This window comes from Eutrigla gurnardus (assembly GCF_963514095.1).
Source record: "Eutrigla gurnardus genome assembly, chromosome: 3".
Lineage (NCBI taxonomy): Eukaryota > Metazoa > Chordata > Actinopteri > Perciformes > Triglidae > Eutrigla > Eutrigla gurnardus.
This window is the reverse complement of record NC_139917.1, coordinates 28,998,694-29,020,666: the sequence shown is the minus strand read 5'-3', so window position 1 is coordinate 29,020,666 and position 21,973 is coordinate 28,998,694. Positions and strand designations below refer to the sequence as shown.

At 42.0% G+C, this 21,973-nt stretch overlaps 1 protein-coding gene across 2 annotated transcripts in view; it reads right to left on the bottom strand.

The window, feature by feature from the left end:
- mad1l1 (mitotic arrest deficient 1 like 1) overlaps positions 1-21,973 on the bottom strand; it is a 54,441-nt gene that overhangs the window by 21,976 nt on the left and 10,492 nt on the right. For both annotated transcript variants that reach the window (XM_084005881.1, XM_084005882.1), the window contains 6 exons: positions 19,143-19,283; positions 18,775-18,831; positions 16,570-16,661; positions 16,257-16,347; positions 5,090-5,300; positions 1-62 (listed from right to left, as the gene is read on the bottom strand). The exon at positions 1-62 is cut by the window's left edge and continues 132 nt beyond it. In XM_084005881.1, the coding sequence (XP_083862007.1) occupies positions 1-62; positions 5,090-5,300; positions 16,257-16,347; positions 16,570-16,661; positions 18,775-18,831; positions 19,143-19,283 (654 nt within the window). The remainder of the gene's footprint in view (positions 63-5,089; positions 5,301-16,256; positions 16,348-16,569; positions 16,662-18,774; positions 18,832-19,142; positions 19,284-21,973) is intronic.

The following is a 21,973-nucleotide window of genomic DNA, read 5'->3' as shown; positions in this document are numbered from 1 at the left end:
CTGAAACACCTCCTTCAGCCTCTGGTTCCTGAGCTCCGAGCTCTCCATCTGCTTACGTAAATCTGCAAGGGAGAATACATGAGTCAAGATGTATTTTTTGTATATCATCATTTTTTAATGCATGCAGGCGTCTCAAGTAAGATTCTGTAACACGTGCAGGACGCCACGAGCACATGCTCAACTCTCTAATGCGGCCTAGATGGACGGCTCCATATCCAATACACACTCCCCGAGGCGCTCCATCTGCTCACTCCGGGTCCAACAGGAACACTATGATGTGCAGAGAGCAGCGGTGAAAGCCTGGGAGCACAGAGATCCGTGACGGGGAGGAGCAGAATGGAACGGCTCCCACTTTAATTGGTTGAAAATCAATTTGGGATCATTACGTTAATTGGAATACTTGATGGAGTTTGTCGGAGTAAAAATGATTCATTGTGGAAGGAATTATTTAAAACGTTATTACTGGGGTGGAAAGCTCAGTGATACACATGTGAGCGTGCATGGGAATAAAAGGTACCGTTAGAAATTGAGCGTGGAGAACGGAACCACCCTCAAAAAAACCTTACCTATAGCACTTTGATCGTAGCACTGTTGTTCTTAAGGTATGTTGGCTAAACAGCTACTACTTTACTCAGGCGAGGACCAAACACTTGTTTCTATTTTTAACTCTTACTTTATCAGCGATGATATGTCGTGGTTCCTTTCTTTTGACAAATGTACTTATTGTAAGTCGCTTTGGACAAAAGCGTCTGCTAAATGACCTAAATGTAAATGTAAAACCACAGCGTCACTAACTTTCATCCACAACTTAAAGCACAGGTTAGATTGAAACTGGCAGTCGTCAAACATCAACATCATTCCATTGCCATCTCTATGATTTCAGCCCAAAATGAACAAAGTGGAGCATTAGTTAGTTTGGAAGCTTTTATGTGAAGCCAGACATCCTCAGTGGGAGACGGCTCTTTAACCAAAAAAAAAAGGATGAAAAGTGGATAAAATGTTCTAATGAAATGGCAGTGAGTTTTGTTCTCAATCTTGTTTTTTCCATTTACGTCACACATAATGCACACCTGGCGTTTCGTTCTGTCAAAACTCAAGAAAAAGAAAAGTATAAGTGCAAAGCAATTAAATTTTAAAAAAGCAGGCAAGAGGGCCAGAAGGAGAATCACGCAGGGAGAATAATGGTTCAACCAAGGGCAGATAAAACTAAAAGCTCGCTTTGATTCACTTCTTTGAGGTCAAAAGCATTTCGTTAGCTCCAACGGGTCTCTATTCTATAAGAATGATCAAACAAACAGGCAACCATTTACCTTCTTACAGCCAACACCAACCAAGTCACACATTCTCAACGCAATCACAAACACATACGTCTTCTATTCCTGCAGGAGCTGATAATACAGCGCTGCATTGTCCAAGCCCAGGCTTCTTAGCTGAATATATTTGATCCGCCATTATCAAAGAGGTATACCTAAAGAGTGTGTGTGTGTGTGTGTGTGTGTGTGTGCGTGTCTGTCTGTCTCCCGGGTGACTGGGCTCCTCTTGAGTGTCAGTCAGTGCGGATAAATACTATTTCAAGACTTCAGCATTGTGACAAAACTGTCACTATCTGACAGATATCAAACGGCCCTGGAAAAAGAAAAAAGGCTGTAAATTCTCAAGTGACAGCAGGAAGGAGACGCCGCGTACGTTTACTGCAACATGCAGATGAATGGACACGGACGCTGGGAAATGAACGCATTATTGGCTGGGCAAAGGTGAATGTACGTCTGACAAGACAGGACACACAGACACACACAGACACACACAGACACACACACAGACACACACACACACAGACACACACACACACACACACACACACACACACACACACACACACACACACACACACACACACACACACACACACACACACACACACACACACACACACACACACAGTTGTTAAATCAAAGTATTTTGTGTAAGAAGATTTTTTTTTAACACCAACTGTCAAGTTTTGAGAAAGTTTGTGAATTCTGACTTTTGCCCTTAATTGGTCTCAACGGGTCCGGGGGAACGCCGTCTCCTAAAACCTGTCAAGAACATTCTGAGGGAGGCTCTTATTTATTTATTTATTTATACATTTAGCCAACTCGTTTCCCAACCTGAACGAACGACGCCCAAACTATGCAAGAGTAATCATCTGTACGGACTAATTGGGTAATGACACAAATCATTTGCTGTTTTGACCATCAAAGAACAGCAGGAGTTTACAAAAACGTGAACCGTGTGACTTCTGAAGACGAGTCGGGTTCAAAAGGACAATTATTCTATGGAAACTTTATGAAAAGTGCAATAAAAACAAATAAAAACTTCAATCAAAAGGGCAAAGCTTAGGTATAAAACAAACTCAGCATGGTGCTGGTAGAGGAGAGACGGGTTATGGCAGTAAACTAGTGGGAATTATGGCCTGGAGAGATTGTAAGCCCCCCCAACCTGCGGCCACGACCCCCACTAGGGGTCACCACAGCTTGATAGGGGGGGTCACAAAGCCTTCTTGATTTCAAAGGGTTTATGTCGGCCTCTAACAGCATTTCAGTCACTTTTGTGAAGAAAACTAAATTAAATTGTTCATTTTTAGACAGGATCCCTCTCTGCCTCGTTCTGCATTATGTAGTTAATACAGGCAGAACAAAACATTGGATTTGTCAACAAAGAAAGAAAAATACGCCTATTAGGTATGATTGTTCAAATTTTAAAAACATGCAAAATACAGAGTTAATCATATTAAGAGCTCATACAGTATTCACTGGAAATATCCTCAAAATTCAGCAGAATCGCTCGTTTTACACAAACCTCCCGCAGTCATTGCATTCACAATTTGGGTTATTTGTACAGTTTATAATATAATATGAAGTATCCATGTAATATGGTCTAATTCCTGGCTACACCGCAAATAAAACCACCAGAATAAAATCTATGAAAACCCCCAAGAGCAAGGAGACAGGTTAAGTGAGTGCTCAAACGCAATGTTGAATAACGTTTTAACTTCCCATTGTGAAGTAACCCTCGGGATGCTTCAGAGAAAAGAAAAAAAAAAAGATTCATTCACAAAACGCAGTCAAATGTAAAGCTTGTAATACTACTCAACAAAAACAGCTTAATTCACTGGTTTAATTTGACTAGAAAATGCCTGATAGTTTAATAGAAGGGCATTCAGGCGCCAAAATGAGCCAAATTAAAGAATTCCTGCTCTGTAAAGCGGCGGCTTCGTTCTACATGTTTTTGAAATCGGAATTGTTGTAAAGATCTCATTAAAATTTAATTATACAGCACACTTAGCTCTAAGGTCACTGAAAGCACTGCTCACTTATTATTAGATCCATTTTTTATTATTTCTATCCATTTCAAGTGTTTTGGTTCCATTTAAAAAAATCTTCCCATGACCCACTCAGTTCACGGATGCATTAATTGTGCACCTGAGCTATTTCTAAAAAAAAAGAGATACTGTTCATATGGAGAGAAAAAAAGACCTTAATTTCTAATCTCTGTTTGCACAAAAATATTCTGTCTCGTAAAGGCAATTTGGGGATATTTGCTGAACTTTGCAATAGATACATTTCAGCATTTTGAATCAGTAATTTATGAATTGCACATGAGACTTTCATGCTGAGGTTCTACAGTATCTATAGTTTAGTCGTGTGGAGTATTTGGACTAATACTTTTAGTTTAATATAGAAATCTGTGCCAACCTCTAAGACGCGACATTCATTCTGTTTATCTTTGATACTCGTCCAGACCTTCCTTTGCGCTGACCCCGGTGGGAAGATAAGGATATCACACATTAGGTCTGCATTATCTACTCCAGGTTAGATTGAGTACGCTGCTGAGGGACTCAATTATCACTTCGCCGGTGAAGAACGCATCCGGAGACGTCAGGCAAAATTAAAGAGAGGAAAATGAGTGAAAGGAAGTGTATGAAAAGAAAAAGGGGACAAAGTGCATGTCAGAGTGTTGCTGAGTGAACGTGGGAGAGGGAGAGACTTCCGGCGCTAAACCGCCCTGAACTCCAATTAAATATGCAACCCTGTCATAACTGCACTCTCCCCAACTCTCCGTCACGCGCTCACACAGAAGAGGACAAAGGCATCAGTGGCCTCAAACATCAATGAAGCAAGTCCAATTCACACTTTGCTTTGGGTCGCCGCCAGCAGAGGGCACAGGTGAACGCTTCCTCCTTTAATATTATCCGTTTAAAACAGGATCGGGAACGCCTGTCAAAAAACCCTCCGTGTATGTATGTTAGCGACGACCGACGTTGAACTTGAAAAGACACCGTTCAGACATAATGAACTGTTCAAAGACGACTAACTCACCCAATCCCACTGAACAGAGTGGTTTCTATTGTGCATGGCTGCCAGCTGCAGCTCCTTTATGTGTCTGTACTTGCTTTGTCCTACATTGTTTGTGTTGATGGAGTTATTTCTCCCATAATGTTTTGCTGTGGCCTTATTCTGACTCCCCACAAGTAGACTGAGGGGCTTTAAGCCTGCCACAGACCACATTCTCCTCCCCTATCTTCTTTGCACCGCTATTACAGAATGACATGTGGAGCCAGACCTTTCTCTAGCGTTGCCCCGGCACTGAGGAGATCTGGTCTGGCTATGCACGACTACCGTGGCCCTGATCTCAGCTGCGTGGCTTCAATTACTATTTAAGTATCTAGATACTAAAACCATACCTTGGTAAAAGCCAACAACATCGGGTATAAAAGGTATTTTTTATTTTAAACTCCTCTGCAGCTGTACTGGAGTCTGTATGAACACACACTGCCCAGCTGACGGACATCGACGCAACTCATTAATCCTGCTCTTCTTAAAAACACTTATCACCAAATGGTCTATCGTAGGGTTTTTAACAGCAGGGTATTGCAATACTTTTTCAAAGTATGGGCGTACTGTGCAACACTACAGCTGTGGCATCTGTTCAGATCCATAAATAATGTATGGTGATGGAAATGTGATGGACGATGCCAAACCCTTCCATTTACTGTAATACGAGGGTAGTGGGAGCTAATGAGCCCATTGGGCCGTGGCGTGGAGCTTACCCAGCACCTCCTTGGACGGCGGCAGGCCGAGGGCGGAGTCGTCCTGCGAGTGGACCATCGAGCCGCCGCCCTGCAACGACCGCAGGAGTTCCCTGAGACGAGTCACTTCCTCCTGAAGGGCCTCGACGTCCTGCTGGCGCTGTTGCTTAGCGACCGTGGTCGGGTTCATTTTGAAGTGCAGAACTCTGGTTTTGACGGGATCGTAGTCTCCCTGAAACATAAAGATCAGACGTACTTGTAGCGTTTTGTCTTCATAACGAGAGTGAAAAATCTTACTCTTAATAGTAATTGTATAGATAAATTAACAACAACCATACATTTAAAGAGTAGGCTCCAAAAGTGAATCCCATGACAAATTAGAAACAGCATTAGATGCCGTAATAAGCCGGTCAATAGATAGTAAGGAATTATTACGCTGCTCTTTCAACCGCTGCTGAACACGCATTTTACTCTTTTCCCTTGAGCACCATAACGTCAATGTTCCTTTAAGGGCAGGACACTCCCCCCCAAAAAAAAAGTGGATGTGCATTTAAGGAGTGGTTTGTAAAGTGGTACTTTCCCACAAGTCGCAGTTTGACCACTACTGACTGATAGGGCCATGACTTAGTTATTAGTTGATTCATATTTTGTCAATAAATGTCAGAGTCACAGTGAAAGGAATTCCATTTACAACGAAACAAAACAGATACAAGCTTCAAATAGTCACAACGGAGAAGCTGGAATGGGAGAAGGGTCGACGTTGTATAAAGAAATAACCAGTTGCCGATTGATTTTCTGTCCTTGAATGGTTGGATTAACGGTAACAACACAAGGTCAGACATTCTTCAGCTGGCTTTGTACTTCGGATTGAGATTCATCAACTTTATAATGTAGTCTTCAGATAGAAGTCATTCATTCGTACTGCATTCACGGGCCCTGCGTTCTGATAAAAGAACACAGGGGAGAATGTCTTTCTGTCCTTCCCCCATCTATTGATCAAGTATACAGCATTTGAAGTTCTCACAGATAAATAACTCACAGGCCTTGAGAATACGGGTGCAACAAGAAGCGACAGCACATGGACATGGCAGAGAAACTTGAACCGACTTTCCTGATCAAAAAGCCAGGAAGGAAGAGCGTGTGATAGCCGGGGAGCCAGAGTTGAGAGGTGAACCAATCCACGTGTTCAGTCACAATGACTCAAGAAAACTTGAAAATGTTTAAACATTACACACCCCGTTACCATTTCATCTCATTTCTTTTTCATAGGTGCTGCTAAAAAACATTTAGGGTGTAATAAATGAAATAAACACACTTTTTGTAAGTTTTAAAGCATTTTTTTTAGGTTGCTGTATAATTAACTCTGGCCTTCATTGGTAATGTGACATAACTGAATCTAGAAAATTGATGCACGTCTTGCACAGTGCATAAAGGTTCGATCCATTTTAGCTGGAAGAAGCACGGGTCGGATTTCCACTCAAATGCGGCGCTGATGTTCTTCAAATTTCCAGCAAAAGTAAATGAATGTGCATCTCTGCCCACCACTCTTGTGTGAACATTAGGAGCTGAGTGCATTGAGATAAAAAGCGTATTCTCCAGCTGGGCTCCATTAGACCACGGGAGAAGAAGAGGGTGATGAATATATATGGATCTATGGCAACCTTGGAATTACTACATGAGAGCATCTCCTCATTGATCCATCCATACATATTGTATAGACTATAACAAAGACATGTCATTTAAACTCTCAGCCAAGACTTCTTCTTTCTTTTTAAATCTGCAGTTTTGACAATAACTTGCACATTAAGACCATTAGACCATTTACAGATGTAAGCAAACAGACTCTCAACAGACATAGCAGCTATTTATTTACTGTGAACCTGGTGACTCCGACCTCGTACGGACGGAGCAGGTCCGACACGGGGCATTCGGATTCAAACGTGTGGCTTTTTTATTTCCATTTTTCTTGCATCTAAAGCTCTTTATGTCCTCTGTAACCTTTGAGTGCTCTGCTTTGGCCAAAGGCTCTCTTCAGAGGCTCCGGGAGCATACAGTGAAGTTATGAGCATCAGCCTGCCTGCCTGCTTTATTTCCCAGTGTGTTACTCTTTGCCCTCAGCCAAGAGCGGTGTCGACCACGGCAGCAGAAAGCCCCGCACTGATTCACAGCGAAGGCACCTATTTCATTATTTATTTAACGGAAAAAGGGACACTCCACTCAAAAACACCATTCTACAAATGTTCACCCTATTTGCAATGCAAGGGAGCATATCTGAAGAAAGATTTTCTTCAATATGTTTTTAAAAACGAGCTTCAAATAGGAAAGAGAATCTGCATGTGTTTCGGGAGGAGGAGAAACCACTACACCGCCATCCTGAAGTCTTAATGTTTCATTACGTCTTGATGCCATTATTATGTTTTACTACGAGAGATTAGATGTAATAGGAGCAATGCATCTACGCAAAATTACATAACATCCAATGAGTGGGTGAATTCAGATGGATGTTAGCAAACAAGAAGAAAACACAGAATAAGAAGCAAAAGCAAAAATGGAATGATCCTGAAAACATGATTTCCTTCTTTTCTTTGTTTTTCTAACGCTATAAGGTCTGGGTAAATGAGAAAAGTCCATCTTAACTGAATGCCAATATAAAGGAGGTACACACACACACACACACAACATGCACACACACCAATCTGAGCTCTTGATTACTGGCTAAATTAGATTCCATATGCCCCCGGCGACTGTTGCCAAATAAACTAAAGGCGTGTGGGAGAGCAAGAGGCAGGCGAGGAGTACAGGAATATGAAGAAGGGAAATGTAGAAGGACGACGTGGAAGAGAACATGGTGAAAACAAAGAGTGTTGGGGTAATATCGCCTACAGCGTGGGAGAAAAGTAGCATGAATGAAGGGAAAAATGCTTTGCACGCCAATAAATAACGCTTTGTATAATGTATATTTAAAAAAAAAAAGGAACAGAGGGATTGAGCTTTCCAAAACGAGCAACGGAGAATGTGTGTATTTATATACAGGAACATTTTCAACCACATGGACGCAGCCAAATGAAGTCGAGGTTTATTTGGTTGTGCATCTGTGTACGGAGGGTTTATTCAAGGACGCCTCTGCATGAGCGTGTTGGGATAAACAGCGATAGAAAATGGAAGGGAGAGCCAGATAGTGTGAGACAGATATGTAGATGAGAGCTGTAAAAAGCTGAGTCGAGTCCTCAAAACGCAGCCGACAGCTACGCTGCTGTCAAAAAGGTAAAAGTTCTCTCAAACGCAGTCCCTTAAAAGTAGGCCAGGCTCAAGAAAATTAGAATGACTTGGCCGTGGAATATCATATTTCACTTTGAGGGTGGACTGAGCTGAGGGGCGATGTTTTAATTGACTGTTCAACAGCAAAAACAAAAGGAAATGTATTTCTCTTTGGCATTAAAGCGCATCGCTTTCTGATGCTCTGAAAATAGCTTAATCTTTATTTAATTGGCTGAACTCTCCTCATGTATCAAAATAAAATGAGAAAATGTCTTCTTCCATTTTAGCGTCTGTGCAGAAAATGAGGTTGCAGCAGTCAAAACAAATAAATCAATTATCCACTGAAAATCATCTGAGAAACATCTAAAAAGGTGAATCGGGGACAATCGTCTATTAAATGGAGAAAGGTATCATTATTACCTTTCACTGTGCATGCAAGTGTGCATTTGAGACTTAAAGAAAAGGGGGGGGGGGGGGAGTTGTGCAACACATGCTTTTAAATAAAATGTAAAATACATTTCACCGTTGCAACATCAGAAAAACAGCAAATTGCATTGAAGAGTTTCATGTAAGTGCTTAATATCAGGGCTGGCTTATTTTGTACATGCATATATTCAACTTTACACTTTCACACAGTGTTTACAGTGCAGCAAGGTGGAGAGCCATTCTAAGAGCCCGAGGCTATATCTCTTATTCATAGAACAACAATAACACCACATCTAATACCAGGGAGCGGAGTCTGTTATAATAAAAGAAAAAAGAAAGCAAGAGGCAGGGAGAGAAAGCAAAAAGAGCCGGAGATCAAGAGCAAAGAAGAGTGAGGGGGGGGGGGGGGTCTAAGTCCAGGGGAACAACGATGTCTGACTTTAACAGAGCTGAACAAATCGCCCTGAAACATCCACTTATAAACTAAATACAGCAGAGACCACGGGGGACACATGAGTCACGGATGGAACAGGTGGAGTACTAATGTTGAGCGAGTGCAAGAGTGGAGGGGTCCATCACCAAACACTCTTAAACCCCATGAACTGATAGAGTGTGAAGTTGAATGGAAGAGACACGGGAGAGGAAAAACCTCCGCCACTGAGTCACACCATCAAAAACATGGTTTGACCTCCTTTTCTTGACACCGGCGGTTTTTAAGCCACTCTCTCCTTTCACAAATAAACTACACCATGCCTTGCAAATTCAGCGCCCAAAGTCGGAATCGATGAAGTGAAAACGAAAAAACAAAAAGTTTAAAAATGGGAAAGAATTGTGCATGCAGTTACCTTCAGAAGTCACATAATGAGATTGCACGTGTACCTTTTTCCAACAAAAAAGTGTCAAATAATCTGCTGTCAAAGCAGGATTAATACATAATGCAGGCATCACTTTTTAGATTTTCACATTTTTCCCAACTTTTATTTCAGATGAAAGATCTTGTCGGACAGTCATGTAACGTTTTTAAGGCTCCCGATTACAAGAAAGCAGGTTGTGCAGTGCAATCAGTGCGATGTAGTGTGAAGTTGGCTTAAACAGGTGCTGTATCTCCGTCCCCAAGGCAACGAGGGCACAGTGGAGAAGTTTACACTTCAGTGGATTTTCATACATGGGAAAAATTTGAGGATGACCAGCAAGCTGCAGCACACGTCCTGATAGAGAGTCTCTTAAAGTGGTTCTCTGGTGGAAGGCAGACGTAAGCCAATCGGAGCTGGAAAGCTCAAGATGGAGTGAGGAGTGATGGTCGATGAGCAACAACATGCGGTAGATGCTGAGATAGATTTGTTTGGTAATGTGTATAAGGCTTAGTCCGGGTCAGAAATAGTGTATATCCTTTGATAATATACCGTTTACATTCAGTGTCACTCACCAAAATGTATTGTGTATCCTTGAGATCCTGCAAAAGTATATTTTATTGGTTTCCCTACTGGGTTCCAATCTTCTTCATCATCTTTGTAGGAGTTTTGCAGCATTTCTTGGTGTGTTTATCGTTGGAATAGCACAAGACCATCACCATCAAGATACCATCAAGATTCCTTAAGCTCAGATATACATGCAAGTCACAAAAAGGGGGAAAAGAACATATTGTTCAGAAGAGCAGTGGGACTGCAGCTGAAGGGCTCCGAGATCCACAGGTCAGCGTGAGTTGGTCGTCGTTGGGATAAAAGCAGAACGAGGCTGCAAGGTCACCCTTGGATCGCATAGTGTAAACAGCATAATGGTAAGTTGCACTGGCAGGCCGTAAATATCACCATTGTGCTTAGAGCCAACAGCAAAGACATCTTTAAAAAGGTCTCCAGGTGGTTCTTGCGAGCCTTCAATTAGCGATCGCTGAATCTCAAGAGTAGAAAAAGGTCTGGAGACGGATCATAGCCTCTATGCCTCTTTACAAACTACTGCCTTCCCTTCAAGACCATGATGGCATAAATAAATAGCAGCCAAGTAGTCATATGGGTCGGCTGAGACGTCTACCTCCTCCTCGCAGGCCAACCAGGGGTCCAGGACCAGCTGACAGGCCGAGGCAAAGGTGAAGCTGAAGAGCTTTCTTTTTTACCAAGTAATATGAGCATGAGAATCTCTAGTAGGCTTTGCCACTGGGATCCCCGAGTCTGGGAGTTCTCGGATATGCAAGGGTAGGTTGAGGTTGTAGCTAGAAAGCATGAAGGCACCGGTCTGCACGGCGGCAGAATCTTCCATGGAAGACTGAGCCGCGAGGTTTTCTCCTCTTCCCTCTTAGTTCAACACGAGTTCAGTGCTGAAGATTCCCTCAGGAACCTCCGGGATGTGCAATATGTCATCCTCTTCTCGATCAGACTCGCTGGTCACGGTGAACCATCTCACCTGCATGAACCAGGCGTCGGGGCGTGACCTTTGTGTCTTTTTTGGCTCGTAATTGGATTTTCAGTTACCGTGCACACCACTGGACAGATGGGTTTTCTCACTGACATTTATACGAGCACAACAAGACAAAACTGTAATTCATTGGGTCAAGGAATTAATGGAAAATATTGTAGATTGGAATAAAAGCAAAAACAGGGAAAATTCCACAATTCATGGAGATATTCTCTGCTATTGTTTTCCCTTTGAAGTATTGTTTTTGCTTTTATTTCAAGACTTCCGATCCGTTCAATGCATTTCACCACAAAGCCGAGGTTATACTCTATATACTATATACTAACTGCGAGTACACGGGGTCCACTCTATGTTAATTTCAGAGGGTGTATCCGTATGCGGACGTCTGCGACGATTTGTTGTGACTAAGCATACATTTCTCTCTCAAATTGCATCTCTGAGCGGGCTAAGAGAGGGTTCAGGTACTCGTTTCTGATGTTTTGAATCACTTCGGCTCTTAAAGTCAGAAGGCTGTTTTCCATTTTATACAGAAATGTTTCATCAACTACCAGCATGCCAGACCTGCGATGGGTGATGGGAAGGCACGATGTTCGGAAAGAAGCGTTTCAACACTGCAACACAAGCTCAACAGTCATAAAGGGAAGTTTCTCATGAGTTCAGACAAAATAAAAAACTAAGGCCGGAGTGTGGAAGGCCGTTATCTGGGACACTCGCACCGAACCTGATTGAAGAGACAGCTTCTTCTTGCCCTCAATTGTTGCCGCCGTCCTTCAGCCACCAATCATCATCAATCTGGGCTTAACTGTCCACAGCATGCAACGGCCTCATTAATTTAAGCATTTGTCGGTCATAAGATGACATTGGTAAATAGCCGTCTCTGCCACCGTCATTGAAAAATATGTCTAACAATATTGTATTCAATCGTGGGCAGTCGGGACAAGGTTGCTCAAAGGAAATTGTTTATGAAAGTAGTTATGTGTTCATGTCACTTGTTTGAGAAGGCTGTGGTATTATTTTCTCCTGGTGTGTCGCGGTGTCAGCTGCAGCTGACAGCTCCTCGCCAAGTTGCCATAACACATGCCATATTCTGGATGAGCTTTATTGTTAGCCGCACTATGGAGAGGAAATGGCAAAAACTTTGAGTGAAGGCCTGCAGCATTAGTAGATATTCTCTAGTTATTGCTTTAATGGTTTGCATGATTAAAACTTTGATTCAAACTTTAAATAGGTAAGTGAAAAATGACATCACTGCATTAGCAGAGGCACAGCTTAACGGCCGAAACACATGAGGCACGTTTGCTGCAGGAAAGCACATCCATTCCAAATCGACTGAAGCTGCTCCACTGACCACGGAAAGCCTCGCACACCCGTACGGACATCTCACTGCCCAGCGCTATTTTTACACCGCGGTCTGATTATTCCTTCTCTACGCATCGCTGCCCAGCCCTCCAACAGGTAAAAAAAATGACACACAACTGTGTAAAAGTACAATCTGTTCTAAAATTATTCAAATACATTCCTCATTATACCCGGGGCAACGTGAGGCAGCAGAGATTTTTACATTGAAATTAATCAAATCAATGCGTTTCCATTATCACACAGTTAAAACGATTCAGCTCATTTATTCAGTACCGGTTAATGTAGCCTACTCATCCAAATCTTGCGTGACCAACTGTATTACCCATATGGCAAAACTCAATATGCACAGTGGAGCTGCAAGCAACCATGTATAACAAAGTCTGTGTACCAGGTGGGTCCTGCATATGTCGGCCGTAAGATCTACTGGAAGACTGAAAAAACAAGTGTCACAGTCGAGACAAAGTAGAAATTAACAGCTTTTCACCTACTATGTCGTTCAATTTGAAAGTAATGTCAATAATGGCATTGTAAATCTCTTATCTCATCTCCATGTATTAATATACTGGTGCTGTGGCTAAGTATGATCAAATTTGGCATGGTACAACAGAGACTACGTTGATGCAACCTCTTGCAACAATTATCTCCGTCTTGAACACTGGCATGACAGCAGAAGCACAAAGACAAAGTACAGCTGTATTAAGTCTACCATTATTGCTGCCAAGTTCTGCAGTGAAAGGAAAATCAAATAGAATCAGGGAACAAAAACAAAAGAATAATTGGAATAGAATCACATCAGACTATGGATCTTTGTCTGTTGTTGTTGTTATCAGCTAAATAACTGTAATTTTTGAAGCTGTGATGAGGATGGTTATGATTTCACACCAGAGAGTAAATAAGGTCCAAACCACAGAGGAGCTCCGACGGTAAGATTGAAAGATGGAACGCACTGAGGATGTTGACAGGCTCTGAAAAGCTGGAAAATAACATTGTTCTTCATAATGAGTCTGAATGCAGTTTTTCCAATATGGCCTTGTCGGCGTAATTTTCAGCTACTTTTAAAGCACTTCCAAAAATCCAATACAGCAACTACCCAGCACACAAATCTAAACCCGTCGCTGCTTCAGCCTACAAATTCAGAAATTCAAAAGTTTTTGCTCCTCTCTGTCTTCCGATGATAACCGGGAACATCTTTAACCGACACATAAAGCCTCTATTCACTATTCTGAAGAGCCGAGTAGGTGGTGGAGAAGATAATCTGGTGCAAACACGCAGGATGTAATGTGTTTACTTTTCTGTCATCAATAATGAAGGTTTGGAATGAATGCAGAATCCAGTGAAAATAAAAAGATGAAAGCTTTGTAGTGCTGCTCCTTCCTCATACATACATGCACACGGCAGTCTTTAAGCTGACATTCCCACATCTCATTAGCTGGCATGACCAACAACAGCATCCGTGCATTAGAAGACAAAAGAAACCTGGGGCTTAAAGAGACGCGTCGCAGCGAGGAAACAAAAATAAAGTCAAACCCGACGACTTTGATAATGACGTGAACTCTGAAGTGCCGCCAGAAGGTATGCAAATATAACCGCTTTCAAAGATGAACCAAAAATACACAGATGTCATTGATTACCACTTGTAGAAATTACAAAGTATTTTGAAATGCATTCGTCCACTTTGATTTAATTTTCTGGAATACAGTATGTTTAGTAGGACAAGTAGTGTATTAGAGATATCAGCTGCTCTATGATCGCAGGACTGTGTTTAAGCTTCCATGATGGCAAGCGTAACGAGTATACAACACACACACACACACACACACACACACACACACACACACACACACACACACACACACACACACACACACACACACACACACACACACACACACACACACACACACACACACACACACACACACACACACACACACACACACACACACACACACACACACACACACACACACACACACACACACACACACACACACACACACACACACACACACACACACACACACACACACACACACACACACACACACACACACGTTTTGATTATTCAAATATCTCACGTTGCAAGTCACAGCATGTACGTTGCTAATCTGGCCCCGAGCTCATGTCTGGCTTTATCTTCAGTGACAATGCTAACGTTAGCTCGTCAACCTAAACAGCTGAAGTTAAGAACAGTTTTTATTTATTTTTTTTTGGTGCTGATAACCGAGAGAAAGCATCCATTTCACACGACTGGCAAAAAGAAAACTTGCTGCCGCAAGGAAGCCGACAATTAAATTAAAATAAATGTAATTACTGCCGCCCGTGATGAAAGTTGCATTGTAGCTACCAGACACCGGCTCACCGTTCAGGGTTTATTAGGTTTGAAACAATCAAAAAGGTATAAACGATATGCATCGATTTTCTAAAACAGTTGAAGAACTATATATAGATATAGTTAGTTTGTAATAGGTATCTCTATTAGTGGTATTATAGCAAAGTTTGATATGTTGACATGTTGGCCACAACAACAGTAGCATGGCCTTTATTTACTACGTATGTGTAGTTTTCAACTGCATCAGATGCAATGAGGTGTATCTACACAATAAAACGTCTCTTCAAAATGTCCATTCTATAGCACACTTCAAATACAGATGAATGAAAATGATCATTTCTCCCGTCCGATTACTGGCGAGGACGACTGAGCACGGAGTCTATGAAAAGCAGTCTCATCACACTGGTAATCTGAGTGGGTGACAGTCACTCGTCTGTAGGATCTCAATTTAAAAGACAGTGGGCGGAATGATGGGCAGGGCAACAAGAATCGCGGAGTTCACATAATGAAAAATCCCATCGTCAATCTGTTCAAGCATTTCGATTGCGTAGCTCTTATGCCGATTCAGTTGGGCATTCGCTTCTCCGTTCAGTCACTCCTCACTTCACTCGGCATGATGCGGGAGGTCTCTTTGTGTGCATCGGACCGTGGAGGAGTCATAAAAATTACCCCTAAGTACTGACCTGATCCATTGACCGTGCAACCTTCAGACCTGCGCACACCCACTCCGATGCACACTCACTTGTCAATTGCTTTAAAAGTGGTGTTCATGCTTGAGAACACATGGATTTCATTCACCCCGCGGCTAAATGGAACCAACACGCTTGCCCACACACGTTTCATTAAAGTGGCCTAGTAGGCTTAGTCTGGTACAGTATGAGTCAGGGGAGTTTGAGGACCTGCCTGAGATCTCTCACACACACACACGCACACACAATTTAAAAAGGAGAAGGGATCGGGAATAACTGAGGGAGTTCGTTAGGCGAGGTTGCAAGATGAAAGTAGTTGGATTAGATGCACACAGTTATGCATGTGTGTGTGTTTATGTGATGTTAAGGTGGCGACCGACCAGGATTCATTTCAGCCAGTTTAATTTGTGGCTGACAGTAGTGAACCCCCCAACCCACCGCTCTAATCCCTTCCACAAATAAAAAGCAGGACTTTGAATCAGCCGCAGGTTTGACAGGTTTTCCTTCGGCCGCTGCTGGAATCACACCTGGGTCCAGTTGTACTTATAACTATGTATAACTGTCAGATATGGGAGGTGTTTGTGTAAATCAATCTGCCATGTCATACAGGCCAGACGGCAGCCCCCTTGGGTTTATTAAATTGGTTCCTTTGTGCCAGACGAGTAAATCCATCACAGGAGGGGAGAAAAGAAAACTGTTGCTGGGAAAGTCTTACCTGTAGGTTGTGTCTCTCCAGTCTCATCTCCAGGATGTTGTTCTGCTCCTCCAAACGCTGCCGCTCTGCCTCCAGATCCTCAATTTTCTGTCTGAAAAATGCATGCGCACACATTCTAGTGACTAGTTTATTAATATAATGATTATGCACATTGTTGACGCAGTAGGTTAATCCTAGAGGTAGAGCTCTGCTCACAGACACGTTAATCCACCCGTGGTATACGCATTAATCTCTCATGTCTCGTCATGTTAATCTTTGCATTGGTTGTCCTTGCACCGGGTTGAGTGTGTGTGTGTGTGTGTGCTCTATCTACCTGAGTATGCCGACCTCCTCTTTGTTCACTGAAGAGTTGCCATCGACAGCAGAGGCCTGCTGCTTCTTTAGACTCTCCAGCTCCAGCTCCACCTGGCACAGAGAGAGGAGAATCATCAGATCACCTTTGGCCATGTGCCTGGCAGAAAACACTTTGGCTGCAGATGCATCCTGAGGACTCCATTCCAGCGTCGAGTAAAGATGGGAGAAGATTCACTCACCCACTCGCCAGTCAAAATATACTAATTCAAAGCATTGATTGCGTGACTCCCTACTCTCTTTAAAACCTGTAAAATCACATTTTAACATTCGTCCATCAGTTTACCCTACCAACACGGACAAGAGAGGTGGTTCAGTGACTTCCGGAGTTAAACTTTAAACTGATATTTAAGGAGGGAATTAGACTTCAACAGCAGCTTTTTTAGTTTAGTTTATATATTTATGTATCGCGTTTTACAGATAGGATTTCTATAATATGGGTGCTGACTCGGATTCCCCACCTCTAGTGTCGAGACTCAAAAAACAAATGCATCCTTTATACACCATTAGTCCAGCAAGTCCTTTTTTTCAGTTCACAATGTCCCAATCTTCCCCCCCTTAGTACTTGTTTTTATTCCCTCCGTGTTTCAGTTTCTCTCCTCTCTGCAATTATCTCTCATTTCCATTTGCACACCGATTTTTCCTCTTTTTCAGAGAGCATCTGTCCGCTCCTCAGCTCATCCTCAATCCCAGACGTACAAGTAATTACTGCTATACCAGACAGGTGGATTTCACACGTCAATATCCATTGCCACGGCTGTGTTGATGTCTCCTCGGCAACAAGGAGCCAAGAAAATAATGGCGATCATAGATCATAGATCTCGGTTTTATACCATATTTGAAAGCACTCTGTTTTTTGAGGGGGGGAATTTCCACAACCATCAATTACTATAACGATATCCAGAAAATGTAAAAAAATGAACAGGCCCTTTTAATCTGGCGGAATTCACAGATTAATGAAGCCAACAAACCATGAAGCAAACACCGATTCCAAGTAACTATTATTAAAAGAGTTTACAAATGTGTGAGGGTCAGAATATTTATTTTTTAATGCATTTCTGGACAACCAAACTTGGTGAATTATTATTAATTTAACCTAATATCACACATCTGTTTATCACAAACATTTAAACCAGCAGTGCCATTTGTGTTTTTAGCTAGTGAGCCATAACTATTCCATAACCACCTTTTTCAAATCATAAAAGACACAGACCAACTCAAATATCAAATCAAATTCTGCTCAATATTTCATCAGCGCCGTCTCACAGCATCACATTCACCGCCACTGGAGCGCGGAGGAGAGGGCCGGACAGTCGTGGTCCGCTGTGGAGCGCAGGGCAGCTGACCAAAGCCACCTCAACGTTGCCTATAGATTCCAATAATACTTATAATATACTCCAATAATAATTATACACAATACTGTGCATATATCGGCAAGTAAAACTTTAATTCTCATATCATTTTTTTGTGTAAAAATCGCTGCAGTAAACACGACTGTGCCGTCACACACACCCCACAAATGGCTCTCTTATTGATTGTTGCAATCTCAAAATAAAACTGTGAATTGCCGATGCAGATGCAGAGACACAGTGGGTTTTAAGAGGAGCAATTACCGAGGACCTGTCACTGTTACTCACCTGTAGCGTCAATTCAGTCAGGACGGAAGAGAAACTGCGGTACTCAAGGCAGGGAAAACTACTGTACTTGTACTAAAAATCCAAATCCAGATGGTAAATAAGGCTCTTTGAAAAGGTCTACATGATCAACTTGATTGTTTGGCACACTGGGAGGACAAGAAATGATGTTATGTGAGGCATTCAAGCAGCTTTGACTCACAGAACGGCCAAATGCACCTGCCAAGATAACAGCCGTGTACCCGAGACAGCTTGAGTGCTAATGGCTAATGGAGGTCGAATATAGTACTACTTGAGATTTCTATAGCTTCAAAAAAAAAATGTTAAAACTTTTTGTTTTGAATCCTTGTTTCTAGAATAAAACACTGTGCATGTGTGTGTGCATGTGTGTGTGTGTGTGCGTGTGCGTGTGCATGTGTGCGTGTGTGTGTGTGTGTGTGTGTGTGTGTGTGTGTGTGTGCATGTGTGTGTGTGTGTGTGTGTGTGTGCATGTGTGTGTGTGTGTGTGTGTGTGTGTGTGTGTGTGTGGTTACCGTTTGCAGCTGTAGTTTCAGAGTCCCAGTCTCTTCCTGTGCTTTGGTCAGATGGCCCTGAATCAAAGGACAGAACAAAAGGAGGAAAACTAAAAACCAAGCCAAGCAGTCAAGTTACAGTTTACATCCATGTCTGTCAAAAATATCCTCACTTCGTCATTTTATACTATTAAACTCAAATCACGGGAAAGCATCATTTAGTCACTATGCAACAAATAGCTGGAATAAACTTCCTGACGATGTAAGACTTGCCCGAACTCCAACCACTTCAGAACTAGACTGAAAACTTTGATGATCACGATAGCTTTCTACTAAATCGTTTAACGTCTGCACTGTTTTTTATTGCAAATATGCAAACACAGACACACCTCCATCTCTGCGTTGTGGTTCTGGGTCTTCTGCAGGACGTCCTCGGCCTCTCTGAGACGTTTGCTGAGTTGAGGCGTGTACTCGGTGGGCGCCAGCTCGCTATCGTAGGACTCCAGTATGGCACGCATACCATCACGCTCCTGTAACACACACACACACACAAACACACACTCACTACCATTCCAATGCCTTTTGTAAATGAGGCAGTGGTGCTTTTCTCATCCGACAGTAGCTGGTTTATGGCCGCGCTCATCCGAGTTTCTCCTTGTGTTAAAAAAAAAATCTAATCAAAGACAAATGTCTTTGTAGATCAAGGATAAATAATACATTTAAAAAATATAATCAGAGAGTCATGACAGACAAATGTATTTGCAAATGAAGGGTATAATATTATGCTGCCTCATCTCTCTTATCAGAGATGAGATAATTCAAAAATTCAAATGACTTCTTTCTCCTCTGGAACGATTGAAAGACGTGTACTCGCTCCAGTTTATCAACACAGCAAGCGGTCGCTTCTGTTTCAGAAGAGAGAATGAAAACATCCTCGAGTCAAGGTCTTCAGTCAGACAGACGTCTGCACATAGATCACAAGCCTCAGTGTGTGTGTGTGTGTGTGTGTGTGTGTGTGTGTGTGTGTGTGTGTGTGTGTGTGTGTGTGTGTGTGTAAAAACAAGCAAAACACACAAACAAAAATGTAAAAATGAAAAGAGGACGTCTGTCAAAAAAAACCAAGTCTACGCTTATGATGCGGATGAGGCAAGAAGTAAACGGTAGTTGACAGAAACATAAACCAACAGCAAGGACACGTCCCTGCCTCTAAATCATAACAGTTTCTTCAACCAATCAACTTTGAATAACTGCTCTGCACTGAAGTCCATGATGGGAAAATAGCTATGCTCCATTTGTGGCCAAAAATATTGAATTATTATTTATAGAATATTTTTTATGAACCAATGCCGTCAATGAATCAGTGTATAATAGTTTAGGAAAAGGGATGCACCGATCCGTCTTCCTCAGATGACTGGACTTTGGGTATCGGCCAATAGCAAGCACCGATTCAACACCAGTCATTATTTAATAGGCTGTTCATTGTGTGGAAGACGGCCTTCCTAACTTTGATAAACAACGCAAAACTAATAAATGCATAGCTATAAATCTACCAAATTGTTATTTAGTATAATAATGGTATTAGGGATGTCCCGATCTCATTTTTTAGCTTCCGATCCGATACTTCCAGATACAGGTTTTCCGATACTGATTTCCGATATCACTTTTTGTGTTGGCAAACAGCATTTAATTTCATGTACATAAAGAAATAGACATCCAAGCTGTGCTCAATGCAACATGCCAGTACCTAGAAACTATAATATGAATATTCTGCAGGTAAACTTTACTATCCAACATAACTATCCTTTACAACTCAAAAGGTTACTCATTCAACAGTAAATACAAGTAAGCTTCACTAAACTTTACTTCTTGGAAGTAATTTTTTTTTTTTTAACTAGCTAACCTGTGTGTCCGCTCCACTTTCCAACTAGATAATGGCGGCTGATGCAATAGAACAACAACGACAAACAAACGTAACAATGGAATCATGGGAAATATTAAATATGGATCAGCCATGAAATTTAATTGGATCAGCCGATCCACCTTAAAAACCCAGTATCGGGGGCCGATCCGGACATCCCTAAATGGTCTCACTCACAGCTTTTTGAGTCGGAATCGTTATCTGATATCAGTATCGGTGCATCTCTTATTGTGGAGCAACAACGTTACCAGCCACTGGTTCATTATCTGTGACACTATAACAAATAATTTCCTAATAAACATTAATTTAACAAAATTGCACGATCCATTACACTGAAGAACGTAGCTGACGCAACGTTCTAAAGCTTGTAGTCGTAATGAACGATTACAACACAGATTAATAGGTTACATAGTGGATCTGTACTGGTTGCCAGGCAACGTGATGAGAGAGAGAATCTAATCAACTTTAAAAATCTGGCAAACAGCCCCGTTTATTATTGCAAATACGACCGCCAGTCAAGACCGTTCTAATGATGCGTCTCCTCCCCTCCTTTCACCGGTCCTCTTCATAATAAAGCCAAGCCGGCTGCATTCTGTGACAATCAACACATAACAAACATCACACAGAAAGGACCATCCTTGAGTTGTGAGGGTCATTGAAAGCTCCATAGTCTATCATTAACTGGGCTAATTTGGGGGGAGCGTACAAAGCTCAGGTTGATAAAAAAAAATGTAATCAACACTGGCATTAAAGAACCATTTCAGATAACGGCACGCAATATATGTTGATTGTCCGTGAAGTGGTGAAAAAAAAGCTTAAAACCACTTCCTGGATGTTAAAATCTATGAGTAATGGGCTGTAATTGCTCTGTCAGATTAGCCCATAGGCTTGTGTCTGAAAACAAACCATGATTACCCTAATCAGATTCTGCCCCAAATCAAAAACAGCAACATAATCAATTTAAAAAGACGAGTCTGGTTCATTCAAGTACACTATATAGAGAAATCATCCTCAATGCAACTTTTATGAGTTCTGGCGGCATCATTTGTCACGCGACGTTTCCACAGCGCGTCCTGCGAGAACCTTGGATGTGGGACTGAAGAGAAGTACATACTCATTTAGAGGTCAGTGTGCATGGTCACACGCTGCCAATCCAAACCGACACCTTTAGGCTATTTACTGTCCATTAACGTCCGATGATATTCACCCAATCTAAATCAAAAATCTGCCCGCTCCTCTCTGATAAAAACTCCATTTAAAAACCAAACAAACAGGGAGTTGGAGGACAGAGTGATAAAACTA